The following is a 19666-nucleotide window of genomic DNA, read 5'->3' as shown; positions in this document are numbered from 1 at the left end:
ATTCTCTCCAAGTATAATTGTTGAGGAGATCGTCGAAATCCAATATTTTATTCTTATTTTTCGATCGAATGGCCATGTTGGAACCATGGACCGTCCAATTTTATTTTGATACGGTGTGTACTTGGATGGGATCCCGTTTGGCGAAGCCGCAACTTTATATGGCGTCTCCAAGTCGGCTTCAATTTCTTCGTACCGCGTTCTTGCAAGTGATCTCTATTTTCTCACGGGAGTTGTCCGCTTCGTTTCTTTGATCTCAGCGTATTCGAAGACGAGGCGAATGGAGTCGAGGGAGATCGCTGCCCCTAATGTTCAATCTTTTTACCAGACAGAGATCAATTGGGACAAGTAAAGTTTCTCCTCCTTCCCGGTATCGAAATTGTTTTTTTTTTCCATTCCTTTTCATGTTTGATCTTGTTGCGGCATCAGACTCAGTTTCCTCAATGTTTGATTGCATAATCTGAGATTTTTTTTTTTTATTATTTCCTAGCGAGATCTGGATTGTTTTTTTAATCCCTTTCCAACTCGCTGTGTCGGCGCTTTCTGTTTTGCCTAATTCTTCTTCAAATTCTAGGTTTGTTAATTTAGGTTATTCGGCTGGCACATTTTGTGCTTTCGCCTGCAGCCGCTTTTGCTATTACTGATGATTTCAGATTTCTAATTTGCAACTGGAAGCGGAAAATACCACATCTCATTGCTTTGTAGTCTACTCAATCTGAGAGCGGGTGTTTGACTAAATTGAGTTTATAACAAACAAATTTGAAGACAAGGAACAACAAGAGGTTTCGTTAGTATGTCTTCCAATTGAGTTGTTCTTGCATGCAGATATCATTATGTTCAGTTGAATGACTCTTTGACTATTATCAGAATAAATGGAGTATGAGGATGTGACACTCATCTTATTGAGTAGATGATGCCACCAAATTTCTTTGGAGACGATGTTGGCAATGATACGATATTCAACTTTTAGGGATACAATTATCAGTTTCATACTTTTCCAATATATGATAATTTACGAAAAGAATACTGAATTTAGTAGTCAATCTTTGGTCATGTATTTCACTAGCCCAACTAGCATAATAAAATACCCATATGGATAGTGAAGTGAGGGACTGGTAAAGAATGCCTGAATTTTTAATGTCCTTTTACAAAATGCAATGTGCAAAGCACTTCATCATAATGGGCAATGTGAAGGACTAAGATAAATCAACTCACTATATGACTAGCATGGGAAATGGATAGTGATGATGAGATAGACCCACCAACAAGTTCTCTATAAGAAATTGCATTGTGAGAGGTTGTAGTTATTATTCCCTAATTTTGTGTTGGTTTTTAATGGGTTGAGACAACTTCAAACAACTTTATCATCCAATAGTCTCTATCACACATTGTTTGGCCAGACACATATTTGATTTGAGGGGTATTTATGCTTGTTGAGGTATGAGAGACTTCAATGCTTTGAAAGTTTTCAAAATGACAAGTCCACTGAAAGATTTTTATAGTTTTTCAATGCTCATAGAACCATCACTTATTATAACTATATCATCAATATAAAGAACCATAGTCCATTGGTAAAAGTTGTGAATAAATAACGTTGTATCACATGAACTGCCTTAGAAGCGGGAAGTCATGGTACTACTGATTTTTTCAAACCAAGTAGGAAGGGCTTGCTTCAAGCCATGAAGTGCTTTGTGGAAGTGACATAGTTAATGAGTAAATGATTACTAACTGTATGCAAGCTTCTTCTACAAGATCTCCATTCAAGAAGACAGTTTTTTATCTCGAATTGATGGAGTGGTCAATGGTCAATAAAAGTCGTGATAATAAGTTTTTCATAGGGAAGTACACCTAGCTATGTCTACAAAGATCTTATTACTTGATTATAGCCTTTCACATACAATTGGATCTATGTTGATCAATGGTGTCATTTTCTTTTGTTTAAATTTTGAATATCCACTCACACCCAATGGTTGTGTTTTGTGGAGGTAGTTCACTAAGTCCGAAGTGTGATGTTTCATCAAGACATCCAACTCTTCATTGATTGTCTTCTATCAAACAAGGTTATTAGAAGCCTATTTAAAAGAAATAAAGCTATAATGAGAAAGAAAAATAGTAATGAAAAAATATCTTTCATAACCTTGTAGTTGAACGTTGGCTTTTTGAGCTCTTGTTGGATGCTACAACATAGAGGATGTTGGTACATCATTTGTTGAAGAGATTTTGAGATCTCCACTAGGTGTTGAAAGTGTTTAAAGTAGAGTCTGATCATTGCCTTCAAAAAATAAATCATTCATGGAAAATTTATTTGAAGGTGTTGTTTCTCTAGGTTTGAGACAATTGTGAACAAATTTTGTTCCCAAAGATTATAACAATGCTAGCCTTATGGTTTGATGACAGGAAGACACACATGGACGAATGAGCTAAAGAACTTAGTTCCTATGGTGGAGTGAGAAGACAATGAGAAGGATCAAAAGCATGAAGGTGAGAATAAATAGAGTATAACTTAAGAAATAGTATCCATGTCTAGAACTGATGAGGGAAACCTATTAACTAGGCAGGCAATGCTTACAATAGCTTCTCCTTAAAATTCTTTAGGGATAGAGGTAGGTAGAAGCATAGTTCTAGAGGTCTCAGTTATGTGCCTATGCTTGTGTTCAATAACTATATTTGGTTGGAGAGTATAGGGGCACGGATGTTGAGTTTAGGTATCTTCTTGTTTTAGAAAGGTTTTGAAGTCATTAAATAGGCTCCACTAGGATCTGTGCATTAGATTTTCATATGGGTGGAGAATTTACTAACAACCATTTTAACAGACTGATAAAGTTTGAAAACTGCAAAATGTGATTTAAGAAGAAAGACCTATGTATACCGAGTGAAGTCAACAAATAAAGCATAATAAAGGAATTCAACTTTTGTTGACCTTATATATCAGAATGAAGAGTATCAGAAAAAAAAAATAATAGAGAAGTAGATATATTTTTATAAATTGACAAAGTAGTAATTTTTCAAGTTGACAATCGGACAATTATATTCACTACAAGGTACATGACCAAGAGAACCATCATTGGTAATTTTATCATAAGTGGATAGTGGATTCAGCAGTAGCAGAAAGATATGTGAAGAAAGGCATTCCTAATTTTGAATGTTTCAAGTTGCTTGGCCATCCATTTTATTTCCTGGCCATCCATTTTTCATTTTTCGTCTGAAATAATTGATCTTCTTGCATTAACTGGTTTGTTTGATCAGAGTTTTAATTGTCTGACACTTAGTTGCTATATCCATGTGAAGATTGAGATATTTCCATGAAATCTTTCTTTTCGTATTCCCGTTAGGCTCCCTTCATTCACAAAAAATTATTTTTCAGATTTCTAAAGCATATATTTTCAGGTAAATGACTTTTGTTCTATGTAAAATTGTTTTCCTTGAAAAAAAACTAATATTTTCCATTGACCAAAAGAAAATTTGTGTTGACTATCATTTTCCATTGTAGTAAATATTAGAATACTGAAATATTTCATATTTTCCGTTGATCATGATTTTCCAATTAGTTTAATTAGCATTTTGTGTTTGTTATTTGCCTCTAATTCACATCTCATCAGTTAGATAAATCTTAATTACTAACCTTTTCCTATTTCAGGCTCAACAAAACTAAGTTCTATGTTGTAGGAGCAGGAATTTTTAGTGGCGTTACATTGGCTTTGTATCCACTCTCTCTTGTAAAGACCAGGATGCAGGTTGCTTCAAATGATGTTCTCAAGAACAATGCATTTTCGACTTTCAGAAATATTCTGAAGGTAGATGGTGTAACTGGTCTTTACAGGGGCTTTGGCACAGTTATTACTGGAGCTATTCCTGCTAGGATTGTTTTCCTCACTTCTCTGGAAACAATAAAAGCAGCTTCATTGAAATTGGTCAAACCATTTAAGCTCTCCCAACCTGTTCAAGCTGCTATATCAAATGGCATTGCTGGCATGTCAGCATCTCTATGCTCCCAGGCTGTATTTGTTCCTGTTGATGTGGTATGCTAGTTCTTATGTAGTAAAATTTCTTAAATCTACCAAGAAGTTTGTCACTCAAGATTACCTGCTCACGTTTGAGTTTCAGTTAGTGACATTTTAAACTATTACTATTTGACATTGCGCATGCTTTTCTCAAGTACATATTGTATCCGGCTAAAACCAAAATAAACTAAGTAGAGGATATTTATGAATTTAAGATGCTTGATTTTATTCCTCTTAGATCGATAGCTTTTTTGGCCTTCTCAGATGCTTCTGCAAAAATAAACATACTGGTTTTGACTTTTGTACCAAGCAATGACACAAATCAATTTTCATCTTGCAAGATAGTCTGGTTAGGAACTGATGGTGTTGCAGGTATGTGATTTGGACAACTTAAGTTTGTGGGCACATTTAAGACATAAGCAGAGGGGCGTTTGTGATTTGAGAAATTTCTGCACAATAAATTAATTCTACCAAGAGGAATGGCTTGGCACCATAGTCAGGTTGCTCCCCCAAACTGTGCCTAGATTTTAGTTACAAATTCGCTTTTCTTATAGCTTAAAGATATTGCTCTTTATCCATTCTCCATTGACATTCTCTATACTATGTACTGTTGAGCCTTATGCAATAGCTAAACTTCATGGCCTGCAGTGCAGGATAGGAAAGAGAACTTTATCCTATAGCCAACCCTGCTCTAGAGATTACATGGGGATGGAAATGCCCTCCCTGCCATATCCCATATCATCTCTTGTTCCCTTTAAATTATCTTTCTACATGTATTCCTTCATCTTTTCTTCCCACCATTTTGCCTTAAAGTGAATAGGATCTTAGATTATAGTTCCTTTTGGATGTGCTCTAGCTTTATTTGGTTTCTTTTAATCTTACAGTTCAGTCCATTCTAAGGTTTATAGTTACAAGCTATTTTTGAGAATTTCATGTGACTTCATCTTCCTATAAATCTTGAGTTTATTGATTTACTATGATTTAAGAGGTGACAAAGAATAAACAAAAAGAACATTTTTTGTTCTCATCTTTGATAAGGCTGTTCCGACCCAACCTAGTGGGATAAGGCTCGGTTATTGTATCTTTGATAAGGCCGTATTTTGTTAGGTTAGCCAAAAGTTGATGGTGCAAGGTTACTCTGGTTTCACAAAGTATAATGGTGGATTTGATGTCGTTCAACACATTATTAAGACTGAAGGAATCCGAGGACTTTACAGAGGATTTGGCCTATCCGTTATTACATATTCTCCTTCTAGTGCTGTATGGTGGGCAAGTTATGGAACAAGCCAGCAAATCATGTGGAAGTAAGACGTTCTCTCATGTGAAAGCAAAGTTAAATTTCGTTTATGTCAAAAAACTTGTAGATAGCAAATGTTTCTTGCTTTAAAATGATGCATATTTAATTCATGCTTGGATATCCTATCAAGTGCAATTGGAATATTGGAGGAAAAGTTTTTGTATCAAACTCATTCACGTCGAAAAATTCACAGATAGCAAATTGCTTTAAATATATATGTTGCATATTTTTAATTCATGCTTGGATGTCCTATCAAGTGCAAATGGCATATTCAGAGGAAACGTTTTATGCATGTTCATTATGTTTCTGTATATTGAGCAATGGCCAATGCCCCTAAACAATAGGGATAGAACTTTGTATTGTGATGAATGATACTGTTGATGACTAAGATTTTACTTTACATCTTGATCTTTACGACTATTTGATTCCCTGCTTTTAACAGACTTGAGCAAAGCCATGATTAGTGTCCAATCAGTGATTTTGCCATTTTATCTTGCTTTTCATGTGATGTGTATAAGCTTTAGAACATCTTTCTATGAATGACAATGTTTTAGAACATCAACCCACAATGTGCCTTCTCTTCGTCAAACAATCTACAATCTTGCACATGTTCCCAATTGTTGACATTCCTGCCATGAAGTGAGTATGTCTGATTAGTGTCCTCGTAACTTCTTTGGTGGCAATATTGGGATGTGTATATCTACTTATAAGTTTGATATTCTCACTTCTCTATATATACACGTATTTAACAGGTGGTTAAATATTATATGGATGAGGTAAGGAGGAGCTTACTAGTTTGTCTGACAGTTTGAAAACTTAATTATGCCTATGATTATGTATAGACCCCCTCTTCCTTTAACCATAGGCATATATTCTAGACATCAGTGATCAGTGCAATACATTTTTCATTTGTCTGACTATTTCTTTGTATATTGTCATTTTGCATGAATTATATACATATATTTTCTGTCATGTGCAGGCTCCTAAGTCATGGGAATGACAACGCAAGTGTTCCTAGCCAGTGGAAGATTGTTAGTGTTCAAGCAGCTGGTGGTGTTATGGCAGGCGCTATGACATCTTGCATAACAACCCCTCTTGACACAATTAAGACGCGGTTGCAGGTATTGATCTTCAAAGAGGATTGTTTATAAAAAAAATCTTGCTAATGGATACTAGAAAACCTCAAAACTTGATTACATTATAGTGCTTAATATAATTTATAATTCAGCATCATATTGGTAGCACACTTGGTCTGCAGGGTGATGCTAACGAAGAGCTTGAAACATGAATGTGAATAACTTTGTGAGATTCAAACCTTTCCAGTTCTACTATAAATTTTGTTTGGTGATATAGACATGGACAGTCCTTTACAGTTTGTCTCCATCAGGCAGACAAATTTACTCATGACTAATTATAATTTACCATCCAATATAATCAGCATCTACTGGTGCTCGTTGGCACCGTAAAAGACCCTGCATATAATTTTGTTCCTACAGGTAGAGACCTTTTTGTGGACTTGGATATTATTACTTTGCCATTGCTCTAGTGTGTTTGCTAGATCAATGGGCATGCATCATCAGATTGATATTAATTCATAAGAACTGATCCACTGTTCAGTTTTTAGCAGTATTGTGCAATCCACCAGCACGATATGGCATGGCCTAAATGACCAACAAATATGACGTTGCAAACCACCACATTTAGGTTTTAAAGTTGTTTCTTGGACTTGCCTTTTTTGTTGTGTTACGGTTAGTCATCCTCACTTGTTTGCTGTAAGTTATCACCAGAATATGATAACTATGTTTATTCTCTTACAATACATAAAGTCATAAAAGATTAAAAAAATGACACTTATTCAGGGAATTTGACAAAGACATAACCTTACCAAGTCTACTAACACTCACTGAAGTAGGCATAGTATAGATTACTAAAAGTGGTTGTTTAATATAGAGAACATTCTTGGTGAAGGTGCTGCCGTATAACAGATCCCCTGTGTAGCATATTCAGTGACCATGGATGCCCCCATCTTCTCTTCAGAAGCATGTCTTCATTTGATACATTGACTTTCTCTGACAATGCATTTCTGTTCTTTTTTTTCTCGTATGAAAAGTTATTCCTCTATTTTTTTGTTTTGCTTTTTTGCAGGTTATGAACAATATGAATATGCAAAAACAAAATATAAGAGAAGTTATCAAAAGATTGATTAGTGAAGATGGATGGAGAGGCTTTTATAGGGGATTAGGTCCAAGATTTTTGACCATGTCAGCATGGGGTAGCTCAATGATAGTTTCATACGAATATCTGAGTAAGAAGATTCTTTTTCTTCAGTTTTTTTTTCTATAATTTTTAATTTAGCCCTGAAATTTTATGTGGGGTATGCTACTACTAACAACCCTAAAGGAGTTAATTCTACTTCTGTTGGATTTCCTATTCCCTAATCAGTGGAAGCTGACTTAGGAGCATTAATACTTTATAGAAAATCTTCTTGAATAATAGAATATACAGAAAATCCTACAGAGCTTCGCAAGTTTCTTATTCTGCATTTTTTTTTGTTCCAGAGAGGATCTGTCTCATAACTGAAGATACATCAGTTTCATCATCACGTTCAAATTAGTGATTTACCATTGTACCATAGAGAAAGACTTCATCTCAGCAGTCAGCATATTATATAATCCTAATCTGCTTCGGTTAAATATTGAGATTCATTGCTGAGGCCGATGGATGATCTGCAAGTCATTTGTGTACCCATCAAATTTCATTTGGCAGTACTGATCAGTAACATTTCATGAAAGCTCGATTCGACGGTAAATTCATCATCTGGGTTCGTCTTTTATTTCAGAGCACTCAGTTGACTTGCCGTCCATTGTTGTACTAATACCCAAGACCTATTGCTTCTTCTCCTTTCCAATGTAATTCTTTTACTGCAAGTGATGAACAGATGCTTCATAAAGTGTAATAAACAATGTGTGAGATGGAAATTCTTTGTGATCTAGGCTGGCACTAAAGCTACATAGCAATCTATTTCCCGACAAAATATGTTATACCATTTTGTCTGATGATCATTCAGTCTGAAATGGATGTTTGGACTAGGGAGGAATTGTTTGATCATAGATAATTTAATATTTGATTAGTCGGACAAAAATTATTAATATTATAAAGGGAATATGGTATAGTTAAGAATGAACAATGAGATTGTTTGATTGAGTTCTCCAAAATTATTTATCTTTTTTTACCAAAACTTTAACCATGTCTTCTTAGTGACGAGGCAACCTAAAACCTACTCTTACATATTATTTTTAAAGCAAAAGAATACGTATCTTTTTTAAGTAGGTGCTTACCTAATACCTAATTTTAGGGGAAATATATTATTATGTCCCTCTTGTTTTTGAGTTTTCTCACTTATATCCCTAAGATGTTTTCGTTCCCATTTATATCCTTCCTAAATCGTTTTTGTTCTTACTTATGTCCCTACCGTTAACTCGTCCGTGAAAATGAAATAGAAGTGCACATGTTTATAAAAATCTTAAATTAAAGTACACTATTATGTCCCTCTTATTTTTGGGGTTTCCCATTTATGTCCCTAAAATGTTTTCATTCTCATTTATATCCCTCTTCTTTTATTTTTGTTCCTGATAATATCCTCGCCATTAATTAACGCTACGTCAATATCAGACAAAACGTCTGGAAATTATGACTCAAAACCTTCGATGATTTGTGGAGCGTCCGACAGTCAGAGGAGGCTAAGTACTTTATCAACAGCAATCCGCCCTGCTTTGTCAGGCTCCTCGATCTCCTCCGCACTGGCGAACTCTACATCCCGCCTAACATGCCCGAGAAGTTGCTCTTTCATGAGGCCCTCTTTTATGGCCTCCTCGACAAGGTCCGCATCGGTCGGTGGGGCGTCTTCGATGGGAATTGCCTCCAACTTGCCAGCTCAGTCTTCTACTGCACTCGTGGTGACGGGACAACCATCCATGCTGATCCTAACGGCCAAAGATGTGTCTCCCATGGCAGTATGGTCCACATCTACGATTGGATGCTAGAAGCTCACCCACCCATCATTCTCGACTTCTAGTAGGTCAATGACATCGTCTACATCGGCGCCGACAACATCATGATCACCGCCTGAGAGTGGCTGGGCAAGGGGGATAACGACATGAGCGTTTTCTCGATCTCCATTAGCGAGTTCCGTCACCATTTAATTTCTGCGTCACCCACTATGACCAAGTCAAGGGCTTCACTACTGGCGCGCTTAGCTTCAGCAACGCTGACCGGAAGATCTTGGTCACTTGTAAAGAGCACTACAACAAATACGACATCGGGGGTGTGGGACCAAGATACCGACAAACAGGTTGACTTCTCAACGCTGACAAGTGTCTGATGGTGGTGACATTGTTCCCGAGAAGAGACACCAACTTCATCGGCCTCTTAGACTTCAGAGCCAAGGGCGTGGTGTGGTCGTGGTCGGACACCAACGCATTGGTTTCGGCCTTCCTAGCCGAGAAGCGCGTCCTCCACGCCACCTTCGTTGAAGAGCCCGTTCCATTTGCATTGTCAACAAATACAACGACCTCGACTTCATTGACTTGAGGAGCCATGCCGACGGTGTGCGGTGGAGTTCGAGGAGCAGGCTCACTAATCGGAATGCTCCCAACGAAAAGAGTTGCTACCCCAAACCTCTGACGCATGACGACCAGCTCTTCTCCATGAATAGTGGCATGTCAGTCTGCTGCAAGCTAGCGGGTGCTAAAACGCGTGACAGTAGAGAATAAAGTCATGTGCATGTCGCGTGTCATTTCCGTTTGATATTGACGTAACAATTAACGACGAGGATATTATCAGGAGTAAAAATAAAAGAAGAGGAATATAAATGAGAATGAAAATATTTTAGGGACATAAATGAGAAAATCCAGAAATAAGAGGGACATAATACTGTACTTTAATTTAGGATTTTTATAAGCACGTGCATTTCCGTTTCATTTTCACGGACGAGTTAACGGTAGGGACATAAGTGGGAATAAAAATGATTTAGGAGGGATATAAATGGGAACAAAAATATGTTAGGAACATAAGTGGGAAAACTCAAAAATAAGAGGGACATAATAATGTATTTCTCCCTAATTTTACATATAATTTTTGATTAAATTTATTCTGATCGCCAATGCATAGGGATTGCACTCGGATCAATTAATTTCATCGTATACGAGTGCCATTTTTAATTGGTTTAAAATTCTTAATGAAAATGTAGGGCAATGTACACCACGAAGAAAAATGGTTTCCATCCGTACAGAGCGAGTACAGGCCTTTTAAGATCGAATATAAAATTTCCTTGTTCATCAGATCACATGCAAATTGGATTTCCAGGACGATATTCTCCCCACTTGGACGATATTTTCTGTAAAGGAACACGAAAAGTCTCCCCACTTGTTCTTCTTTGAAAAAACGTCTAATTCGCCCCTCAAATTTATTTATTTTTCCAAACTTTTCGCTGAAAAGGAGCTTCATAGTACAAACATTGGAAAGTAAAATGGGCAAAATGTAAATTGCACTCCTCGCACCGGTCCTTGTGTATGCAGGAAGCCAGGACTGTTTGTTATATCCTCCCTCGGATAAAACCTATTCGTTAAATAAAGCTGTGTGGTCTTTATATATTACACACAGCCTTGGGCCACACGATTTTCAATCTTTATAAACCTATTCGTTGCCGTTCCTTCCGCCTCGGGTCCTTGGCGGAGTCCAAGACGGACGCATCGACTCCGGACTTCTACCTCTCGCCGGCCGTCGTGCCTTCCTGTTGGTCTGCAATCGAGGGGGCAATCCTTAGCCCTGTTTGTCGACGTTGGACCCTTGGAGTGCTTTGGTTTGAGGCAATCTAGATCTCGAACTGCATCAGCGCTTCTTGGCGACCTCGCCCTGCTGGCCGTCTGTCTCGGTGTTGTGACTCATCAACGTTAGTTCATTCGAGTGACCCTTCCATTAATGATACTCCGACGATGCTTCGGACACTAAAGGTGCAATCTGATCTTGAAACAGGGAGGAGAGCGCGATGGGGAAGAATCTTAGGATCAAGACCGCACCAAGCCAAAAGCGACCGCTGCTTGATCACGAGGTATCGTCTTCTTTTCCTGGATTCCTGGTTCATAGTTATTTCGTGTGTGTGTGTGTGTGTGTGTGTAAAATTGCCAGTGTTAGTGTTCCATCTAAATGCCATTTAGAAAAAAAAAATGTCATCTGGACGATTTAGCTATTTTTCTAGATCTGACTAGACTTAAATGATGCTACTTATTGAAATTTTAGGATTCCTCCAGTCGTGCTTTGGCAGATCTTGAACATGGTGATGCAATTCAGGTAACTTGGATTCCAAACTGTTCAATTTACTATTTACCATGTTAGCTTCTTCTTCATGAATGTTACTGACTAACACTGCTATTTTGTGCACATCAGCCAGAAAATGTCACATTCTGTAGGATTTTACAGTTGGTAAGTACTAAATCCATTTGTGTGTTATTCAAATTAGTATAAAGATGTGTATGTTGACAATCTTTCATTTGTAGGCAAAACCTGATGCAGGGAAACTTGTTCTTGCTACAATAGCATTATTAATAGCATCCACAACAAGTATTCTAATTGTATGTATTCGTCGGCTCGTTTTCCTAAAAGATATTTGTTAATTATGTTGTATATGTATCTGAACTTCTTGATAAGGAGAAAGACCAAATCATACATTCTAGTTTTGATCCTGGAAATCATAGTTTCTCATTATTAATTTTTTCTTTAAAAAAAATGGCCTACACCATCATAAATGCCCCCCGTGATTTACTTGCTTGTATCTAGCCGGGAGGCCGGCGATACTGGATCACGTGGGGTGAGTATTATCACCTTTTGCTCCAATAGCTCTCGGGTTCGAATCACGGGGTTTACCCCATGCTAGGCCCCCTCACCTAGTAGGCCACTCGGTTGGCCGAATGATCCCGTGATTTACTCCTTTCTAATGTGCTTAAGGCACCTTAGAGGGGCCCCGGTGAGGGTTATCACCTTTTTGCCACAATGAACATACGTACTAATTGTTATTTTTTCAAGTAGATATTGCTCTTCTCATGCTGTTGTTGCATACTCACATGTAATTGTTTTTTAAAAAAAGGTATTATATACCTAGATCCATACTATGTTAAATATGTATTTGAGTGTAAGAAAAAAAGTTACATCCTCCTCAGTGCCACAAACACCACATGTAAGCACCCTGACATGCTATCAGAACAATTTCATTCTTGCATGGAACCGAAATCCTAGCGTAAAATGAAAATTTTAAAGCCTTTATTCAACCTACTTGTGTTTTGGGTCACTTCAGCAACACCTTCTTCATAAGTCTTTCTTAAATAAACAATTTGGGATCCCAATATAATGGAAATGAGAAGGGGATTTTCATTGAAGTTTTTACTATTTTTATCAAAAAGACATAGTTAATGAACTCCACATTGTACTTTTTATTCCTATGATGTTGCAGCCAAAGTTTGGTGGGAAGATAATTGACATCGTTTCAAGGGAGGTCCAGGAACCTGAACAGAAATTTGAAGCTCTAGATGCTGTTAAAAATACCATAGTGGATATTGTGTTGATAGTTGTCATAGGGTATGTCTATTTGGACCTAACACTTGTTTTTCTTGTGCTTATTTTGGATTTTTGTTTCAAAGTAAACATTTAGATGATTGCCTCAGTGATATATTTTCCATGTATTTATATTTTGCATTGTTGTATTTGCAACAGGTTTTATAAGATGTGGTTTTAGTTTGATAATTGATTTTAACAATGCTATGATCAATAATAGATGTATTGGAAAAATACAATAGATTATAAAATATTACCAATGGTTTAACCTTTCAGTTCAATATGTACGGCCCTGCGAGCATGGTTGTTTAACTCTGCCAGTGAGAGAGTAGTTGCTCGTCTAAGAAAAGACTTATTTTCTCATCTTGTAACCCAAGTGAGTTAAACATACTTGTTCACATCTTGTTCAACACTGCAGCCAATAAATGGATTTTGTTTATTAATGCCTCAGATCTATTTTGTTAGGAAATTGCATTTTATGATGTAACTCGCACTGGGGAGCTGCTAAGCAGATTGTCTGAAGATACACAAATTATAAAAAATGCAGCAACAACAAATCTGTCGGAGGCTTTGCGTAACATTACTACCACGCTTATTGGTCTTGGTTTTATGTTTTCCACATCATGGAAATTGACATGTGAGTTCTAAATATGCTTGAGAAGCATGAATTGCCAGTTTCTAATAAACTATTAGATTTGTTTGTATCTTATCATAGCAGTGATAGTTTTATTATTTATTCAAGTTCTTTTTTCCTTGAAGATTTACTGGAATTATGACATGTTATCAATGAGATGCATCTGTCTTTCGTATAACTAGATCAAAGTAATGTTGAACTTTGATGACGTTTATGTTGAATACTGAATATAGAAAATATACTAAGTGAAATGTTGAAGGTGAAAAAAGCTAAGGTTGATCCATCAAATTTTGAACTATTAAATGACAAAATTATCTATGTTCACAAAGTTGTGCTCACAGAGTCAAATTAAAAGTTCTTGCAATGTTTATCCTTTAGATGTTGCAATACTCAGGAGTACCATGAGTTGTATTTGAACTCAACCAATATGTTAAATCTTACCATAAGCACGGTAATTTTTGGGAAGTTATGCCTTTGCAGGAAGTTTGTTCAGATTATATATTTTCATCTTTGAACTCTCTAGTATTCACCTATGGTTCAGACAATGAAAATTTTGTTAGCAAACATATAATTTTTTCTGTCATGTTATTTCCATTGGATTCTTCTGAAATTGTTATGAGGCTTGTCAAAAAATTTCTATTAGCAATTGTTTCCATTTATTTATAAAGAGGTAAAATTTTCATTGCTTGCGTGAATGTATAATGTTAGTGATATCTATTTGGAGCAGTGTTGGCACTTGTTATAGTTCCACTTATCTCTATTGCTGTGCGTAAGTTTGGACGCTATCTACGTGAGCTTTCTCACCAGACTCAAGCTGCAGCAGCTATTGCAGCCTCAATTGCAGAGGTTTGTTAGATTCAAGTTTAGCTTAAAAAACCCTTCATCTGAAATTATGATGCTGCATTATGTGTTATTAACCTAATTAATTTTATTAATTGATATTTTATCATGTATTATTGATAATCTAGGATTGTGAAACATAATATGCATCATTTTTAAGATTCTAGACATTTTAGATGGAATTGTTCTGTTGTATTTTTCTTTTTGATTTTCCCCCCTAAGTCTGATTTCACTGATCATCCCGATCTACTATGATGGGGGCATACAATGATGGAGTTGATGGAATCCCACCAGGAAGACTTGCTGATTGACATGGGGATGAGAGCCTGAGAAGAGAATAATAGGGATTTAAAGGATGAAGGAAGAATTATGGCTGCAGCGTATAGTAGACTATTTGTCCACATGTATGGGTAGACCAAGTTTATGGCTCAGAACATGATTATATATAATTTAGGCTTGGGTACACTTTGACTTTGCTCAATAACTTGGTAGTAAACTATGAGTTGGATTGTGGTTTCTGCTACCTTGATTTTTGATTGATCTATTCATTTTGTTAGTGAGCTTGTATACTTTGATGAATCTTTTGATAATATTTTGGAATAATACTGGAGATATTCAATGTTGTGCAAATTCTGCAAAAATGGTGTCGAAGTATATTTTTGGTACTGACTGACATGTTCTTATCTAGTAAAAAAGGTATATCTCTTGCTTCTGTTTTGATGTTATAGAGTAGAATCAAATTAATTTGAATGTAATTTTGTAGAATTTTGTCCTTTTTGTCAGACCTGCCTTTGACAAGTACACAAAAAATGATAATCCAGGAATCTTTTGGAGCCATACGCACTGTAAGGTCCTTTGCTCAAGAAGACTATGAGATATCACGCTATTCTGAAAAAGTAGATGAAACATTGAAGCTTGGACTCAAGCAAGCTGTAGGATCCTCATCTTTGGTTTATTGTCAGTATAACATGATTAACAAAAACTATCTGTTGACCAAGTTACTTTTCATACTTTCATAGAAAGTTGTTGGTCTCTTTTCTGGAGGGCTGAATGCAGCGTCAACGCTATCAGTTGTGATTGTTGTGATATATGGAGCTAACCTGACCATCAATGGATCAATGACAACTGGAGATCTTACTTCTTTCATCCTTTATAGTCTTACAGGTACTCTGTCAAAGTCTTACTCGTATTCTCTATTAAAAAAAAAAAAATCTGAAGGCAATCCTTGCATCAGATTTTTTTGATCAAGGATTTTCTTACGAGGAAAAACCAATTTGTGAACAAGATTGGGTTGTTTGTAACCTTCTGTCAGTCTAACTGTGGGTGCCATCAACTATCATGGTCGATATATTTTGTATTAATGATTAGTGGCTGGGCCAGTACCAGTCCTGTGTAGATAGATACATGTTAGTAGGAGTGGAGATGGATAATAATAGCCTAGTATTCAGTGATGTAGTAGAGGTGGCTTAGATAGTTGCGGTGTGTGATGAGCGAGGTAGCAGATGTGAATTTTGGGTGTTATTTTTTTCTCTTTTTCTAGTTTTATTTTCTGCTAAAAACCACATTAAGTACAGTTTATTCTTTGGAGCAGTCTGGTAATTAATAAGTTCCATGTAGTAAGGTTCACTTGGGCTTGATTGTGTTTCACAAGTTTTTTGATTTTTTTGAGTTCCACCTTGAAATAGAATGGCTTAAACTTGTTTTCTCAATTCCCAATATCCTGGTCCTATCAAGCATCTGATTCTGATAACGTGGGGTTTTGGTGGTCATGTGCCTATCATTGCCAGATTGGTTAATATTATTCAGCTAGTATCTATAATTTTGGTAAAATCTAATTCATGAGTTTCACCAAGTCATGTAAGTAGTTTTATAACTTGAACGAACAAGATAGCTTACACCAACATAAACCTAGAAGCTTCCCTTGTACAACAAGATTCATGAGCTGAACTGATTCTTATTACACGTCAGCTATTGACCATCCAACTTGACTCAAGATGAATGGAAAAGTAAAGTTGACCAACTAGAAGGGTAGCCGGAGATTTTATATCTAAAATAACGAAGGGCTAGCTGGAATAATCACTTTATACTTAATCTTACAGGCTAGATGACAACTTTGGAAAATCATCAGACTTGACTTGTAATTTCCTTTTCCAAAGCTTATTGTGTTATCCTTTCTCGATACAGTTGGTTCTTCAGTGTCAGCCTTGTCTGGATTATATACAACAGCAATGAAAGCTACTGGTGCAAGTAAAAGAGTTTTTCAGCTTTTGGACCGAGTCTCTTCCATGCCAAAATCAGGGGATGCATGCCCTGTCAGGTTGATTGTAGTATGCAGAACCTGTGTTTTGCTGAAAGCAAGTTTGATAATTGAGTGTTCTAATATAATGTTATTCCTGATTGCTTAGTGAGCAAGATGGAGATGTTGAGATAGATGATGTCTGGTTTTTTTATCCTTCTCGCCCTACTCACATGGTGCTTAAGGTATGATCTAGTAAATTCAAGTGATCTAAATTTAATCTTAGTGTGCATTCTGATTTACCTTCGAGTTAACTTGGCTAATCTTCTTTAGATCTTAGCATATGCCCATTGAAGGTTTCTAATTTTCTGTGTTTCTTCCTTTTTCAGTGAAGTTTGTAAACCTCGTTTTCTGCAGTAACTGTTGCTTAAACCTTAATTAAAAAGAAAAAAGTTCTATTTAAAGTCAACTAAGTTTGCCTTTTAGAGAATGCATATGAAACTTTTAAGATGCAATAACTATGCTTGAAACAAATTTTGTCGCATATAAAAAACTTGGTTACACAACCTTTTGGATGTTAATGTGCTCATAAGATTCATTTTAAAATGATGATCAATATATGCTAACTGCTAATCAGTGCAATAATAATTGTAAGGTAAAATTCGCTACTTATGCAAATATTAATTGTTTGTACTTGTATGTAGACACATATACCATGTTCATGTTAAATTCTGAAACCATGACGAGTAAACCAATGGCAGTTTGAAATTTTAAAATGCATTCATCTTCCAAAAATATGTAAAACATTAAAGTGAACAATTTGTTAGGCAAGTTAAGATCATTAAGATAGCATGAATGTATGATTAGTGCAATGACTTTTAATATGAATATGTTCATAGTTTTAAACTTGGACATGGTCAAGAATTTTAACTAATGGATAATTTTTTAGCTTAGTTATTTTGTGCCAAGCTATTTTGACATACTATTGTTCGTCTGAATTATGGGATGTATATCTACCTAGGCAAAATTCTTATAAATGCAGCAATATCAGTAGGATGACTAATTTTGACCATTTCACCTCCAGGGTATTACATTAAAGTTGAAACCTGGATCAAAGGTTGCACTTGTTGGACCAAGCGGCGGTGGGAAAGTAATTTTTAGAAAATTATCCCGCTAATGTCATTTTATTAGTTTGATCATGTCATGTGATATATCTTTTGCAACACTTCAATTAATACTGATGGATATTTTTCCTGGTGCAGACTACAATAGCGAATTTAATTGAAAGGTTCTATGACCCTGTTAAGGGGAAAATCCTACTTAATGGTGTTCCACTACCTGATATATCACACCGCTATCTTCACAGACAGGTAACTTGAAGTCAGATACCTTAAATACATGTGCATTATGCTAAATACATAAATATCTCAGACAATTCCAATTGCATATTTTCTAGCGTATAAGTCTCTCCTTTCAATGATTTATGGTTTGTAGCAGTTAGGTTATGACTATTTCCTACTTGTTTTCTAGTTGGACAAATGTTACATGGTTTGATGACAATTTCTCAAGGCTTCCATTAACTTTTTTCTTGAGAGAGATATCTGTTTTTATTTTCTTTTAGATCAATAAGCTATTGATCTGTGACAACCCCTATTCAAATGCAGCAACAATTAAACTTTTAGTGAGAGTATAGTTTCAATTGTGACAATCCTGATATTGCATGGATGATTATTTCTTGTGTGTATTTCACCACTAATTACAAATTTACAGGTTAGCATAGTTAGTCAAGAACCTGTCCTATTCAATTGCTCTATTGAAGAAAATATTGCTTATGGGTATGATGGAAAAGCCACTATCAGTGAAATTGAAATTGTCGCCGTAAGTTTTGATATTATCGATCAATTTATTAGTGAAGTTGTTGTAGGTTTCTGATTGAAGCTTCCTACTATATGACAGAAAATGGCAAATGCACATGAGTTTATATCCAATTTTCCTGACAAATATAAGACAGTGGTTGGTGAACGAGGCATAAGGCTATCTGGTGGCCAGAAACAGAGAGTAGCCATTGCCAGAGCCTTACTGATGAATCCGCGAGTTCTTCTGTTGGATGAGGCCACAAGTGCGTTGGATGCAGAGAGTGAATATTTAGTGCAGGTACATCAACTGCACTATTTAGCTTTCAGAATATTACACAAGAGTCATTAAATTATCTTCTAATAATAATCGTATCTATTTTTTTCTAATGATTGTTGCATAATGTAACTTTAGAATGAAAAAGATCGCACAGTTTCCAAAAGTTTTATGACAATTCATTGAAATGTTGCAGGATGCGATGGATTCCCTAATGAAAGGGAGGACTGTTCTTGTTATAGCTCACAGACTTTCAACAGTCAAGAGTGCTGACACGGTTGCCGTAATCTCTGATGGCCAGATAGCTGAGAGAGGTACCCATGATGATCTTTTGAGCAAGAACGGCATTTACACTGCACTCGTGAAGAGGCAATTGCAAGGGTCCAAATTTGAGGCAGGGGAAGAGATGCGCGCAGAAATTAATGGAGCTGATGCCTGATTCACATCACTTGAATCTAGGCAATCCTAAAAAGTGTGCATCAATGTATATATTCGTCTTTTTTTTTTTTTTGATGAATTAGTCGTGTCATCGTTATATAATTAATGCTTTTTCAATCTCGCAGTTCTTTTTGAACTCTTTATGATAACGTAATCCCCCAGTGTTTAATTTATTTAGTAATTGTTTTCAGTTTTCTTGCTAAGAACTGAGATTATCTTTGAGCCAATGCCTCATGCCAATAAATTAAACCGCCTTGTTATCATCACACATTAAACTCTGTTCAGAACTTCTTGATTTTTTTTTTCAAATATGTCGCTAAGATAAAAGTAAGAAAACAGCATGATTATGACTTGTCAAGTCTCTCAGATACTCGTTCCGAAACGCTCATCAATGGAAGTCCCCATAATTAATTAGTTAGATACGCTGAATCTTTCCATGCATATCTATGCAAATTTGTCTGTTATCATTATCTACAAGGAAGTGCACA

General features: G+C 36.1%; 2 protein-coding genes and 1 pseudogene across 4 annotated transcripts; all 3 read left to right on the top strand.

Annotated features, from left to right (window-relative positions):
- The first annotated feature begins 187 nt into the window (after positions 1-187).
- On the top strand, positions 188-8324 carry LOC122051715 (solute carrier family 25 member 44-like). Of its 3 annotated transcripts, none has more exons than XM_042612958.1 (6): positions 188-345; positions 3635-4016; positions 5106-5302; positions 6275-6416; positions 7441-7600; positions 7854-8324. In XM_042612958.1, exons 1-6 carry the CDS (start codon positions 278-280, stop codon positions 7907-7909), a joined length of 1005 nt encoding a protein of 334 aa, XP_042468892.1. In that variant the 5' UTR covers positions 188-277; the 3' UTR covers positions 7910-8324. The 3 variants fall into 3 exon arrangements, with proteins under 3 accessions (XP_042468892.1, XP_042468893.1, XP_042468894.1); XM_042612959.1 differs by having other exon boundaries at positions 196-367; XM_042612960.1 differs by having other exon boundaries at positions 197-345; positions 3664-4016.
- A 671-nt stretch (positions 8325-8995) lies between these two features.
- LOC122050336 lies at positions 8996-10067 on the top strand (annotated as a pseudogene).
- A 908-nt stretch (positions 10068-10975) lies between these two features.
- LOC122051709 (ABC transporter B family member 25-like) lies at positions 10976-19332 on the top strand. Its single transcript, XM_042612941.1, has 18 exons — positions 10976-11245; positions 11329-11404; positions 11593-11643; positions 11740-11775; positions 11850-11924; positions 12800-12924; positions 13177-13276; positions 13366-13537; positions 14262-14380; positions 15196-15306; positions 15394-15538; positions 16559-16691; positions 16780-16855; positions 17695-17760; positions 17873-17980; positions 18381-18488; positions 18567-18764; positions 18937-19332. The coding sequence occupies exons 2-18, from the start codon at positions 11342-11344 to the stop codon at positions 19177-19179; spliced, it is 1929 nt and encodes a 642-aa protein (XP_042468875.1). The 5' UTR covers positions 10976-11245; positions 11329-11341; the 3' UTR covers positions 19180-19332.
- Positions 19333-19666: the final 334 nt, after the last annotated feature.

The sequence above is a fragment of the Zingiber officinale genome, chromosome 3A (genome assembly GCF_018446385.1).
Source record: "Zingiber officinale cultivar Zhangliang chromosome 3A, Zo_v1.1, whole genome shotgun sequence".
Taxonomy (NCBI): Eukaryota; Viridiplantae; Streptophyta; class Magnoliopsida; order Zingiberales; family Zingiberaceae; genus Zingiber; species Zingiber officinale.
This window is presented reverse-complemented; position numbering and strand designations above follow the sequence as displayed.

What these genes read in the sequence shown, in the direction of transcription:
- LOC122051715 (XM_042612958.1), top strand. Translation starts at nt 278, where the DNA reads ATGGAGTCGAGGGAGATCGCTGCCCCTAATGTTCAATCTTTTTACCAG. An exon ending in ACAGAGATCAATTGGGACAA is followed by an intron (nt 346 to 3,634) that starts GTAAAGTTTCTC and finishes TTCCTATTTCAG; the next exon opens with GCTCAACAAAACTAAGTTCT. An exon ending in TATTTGTTCCTGTTGATGTG is followed by an intron (nt 4,017 to 5,105) that starts GTATGCTAGTTC and finishes GTATTTTGTTAG; the next exon opens with GTTAGCCAAAAGTTGATGGT.
- LOC122051709 (XM_042612941.1), top strand. Translation starts at nt 11,342, where the DNA reads ATGGGGAAGAATCTTAGGATCAAGACCGCACCAAGCCAAAAGCGACCG. An exon ending in CTACTCACATGGTGCTTAAG is followed by an intron (nt 16,856 to 17,694) that starts GTATGATCTAGT and finishes TTTCACCTCCAG; the next exon opens with GGTATTACATTAAAGTTGAA. An exon ending in ACCGCTATCTTCACAGACAG is followed by an intron (nt 17,981 to 18,380) that starts GTAACTTGAAGT and finishes ACAAATTTACAG; the next exon opens with GTTAGCATAGTTAGTCAAGA.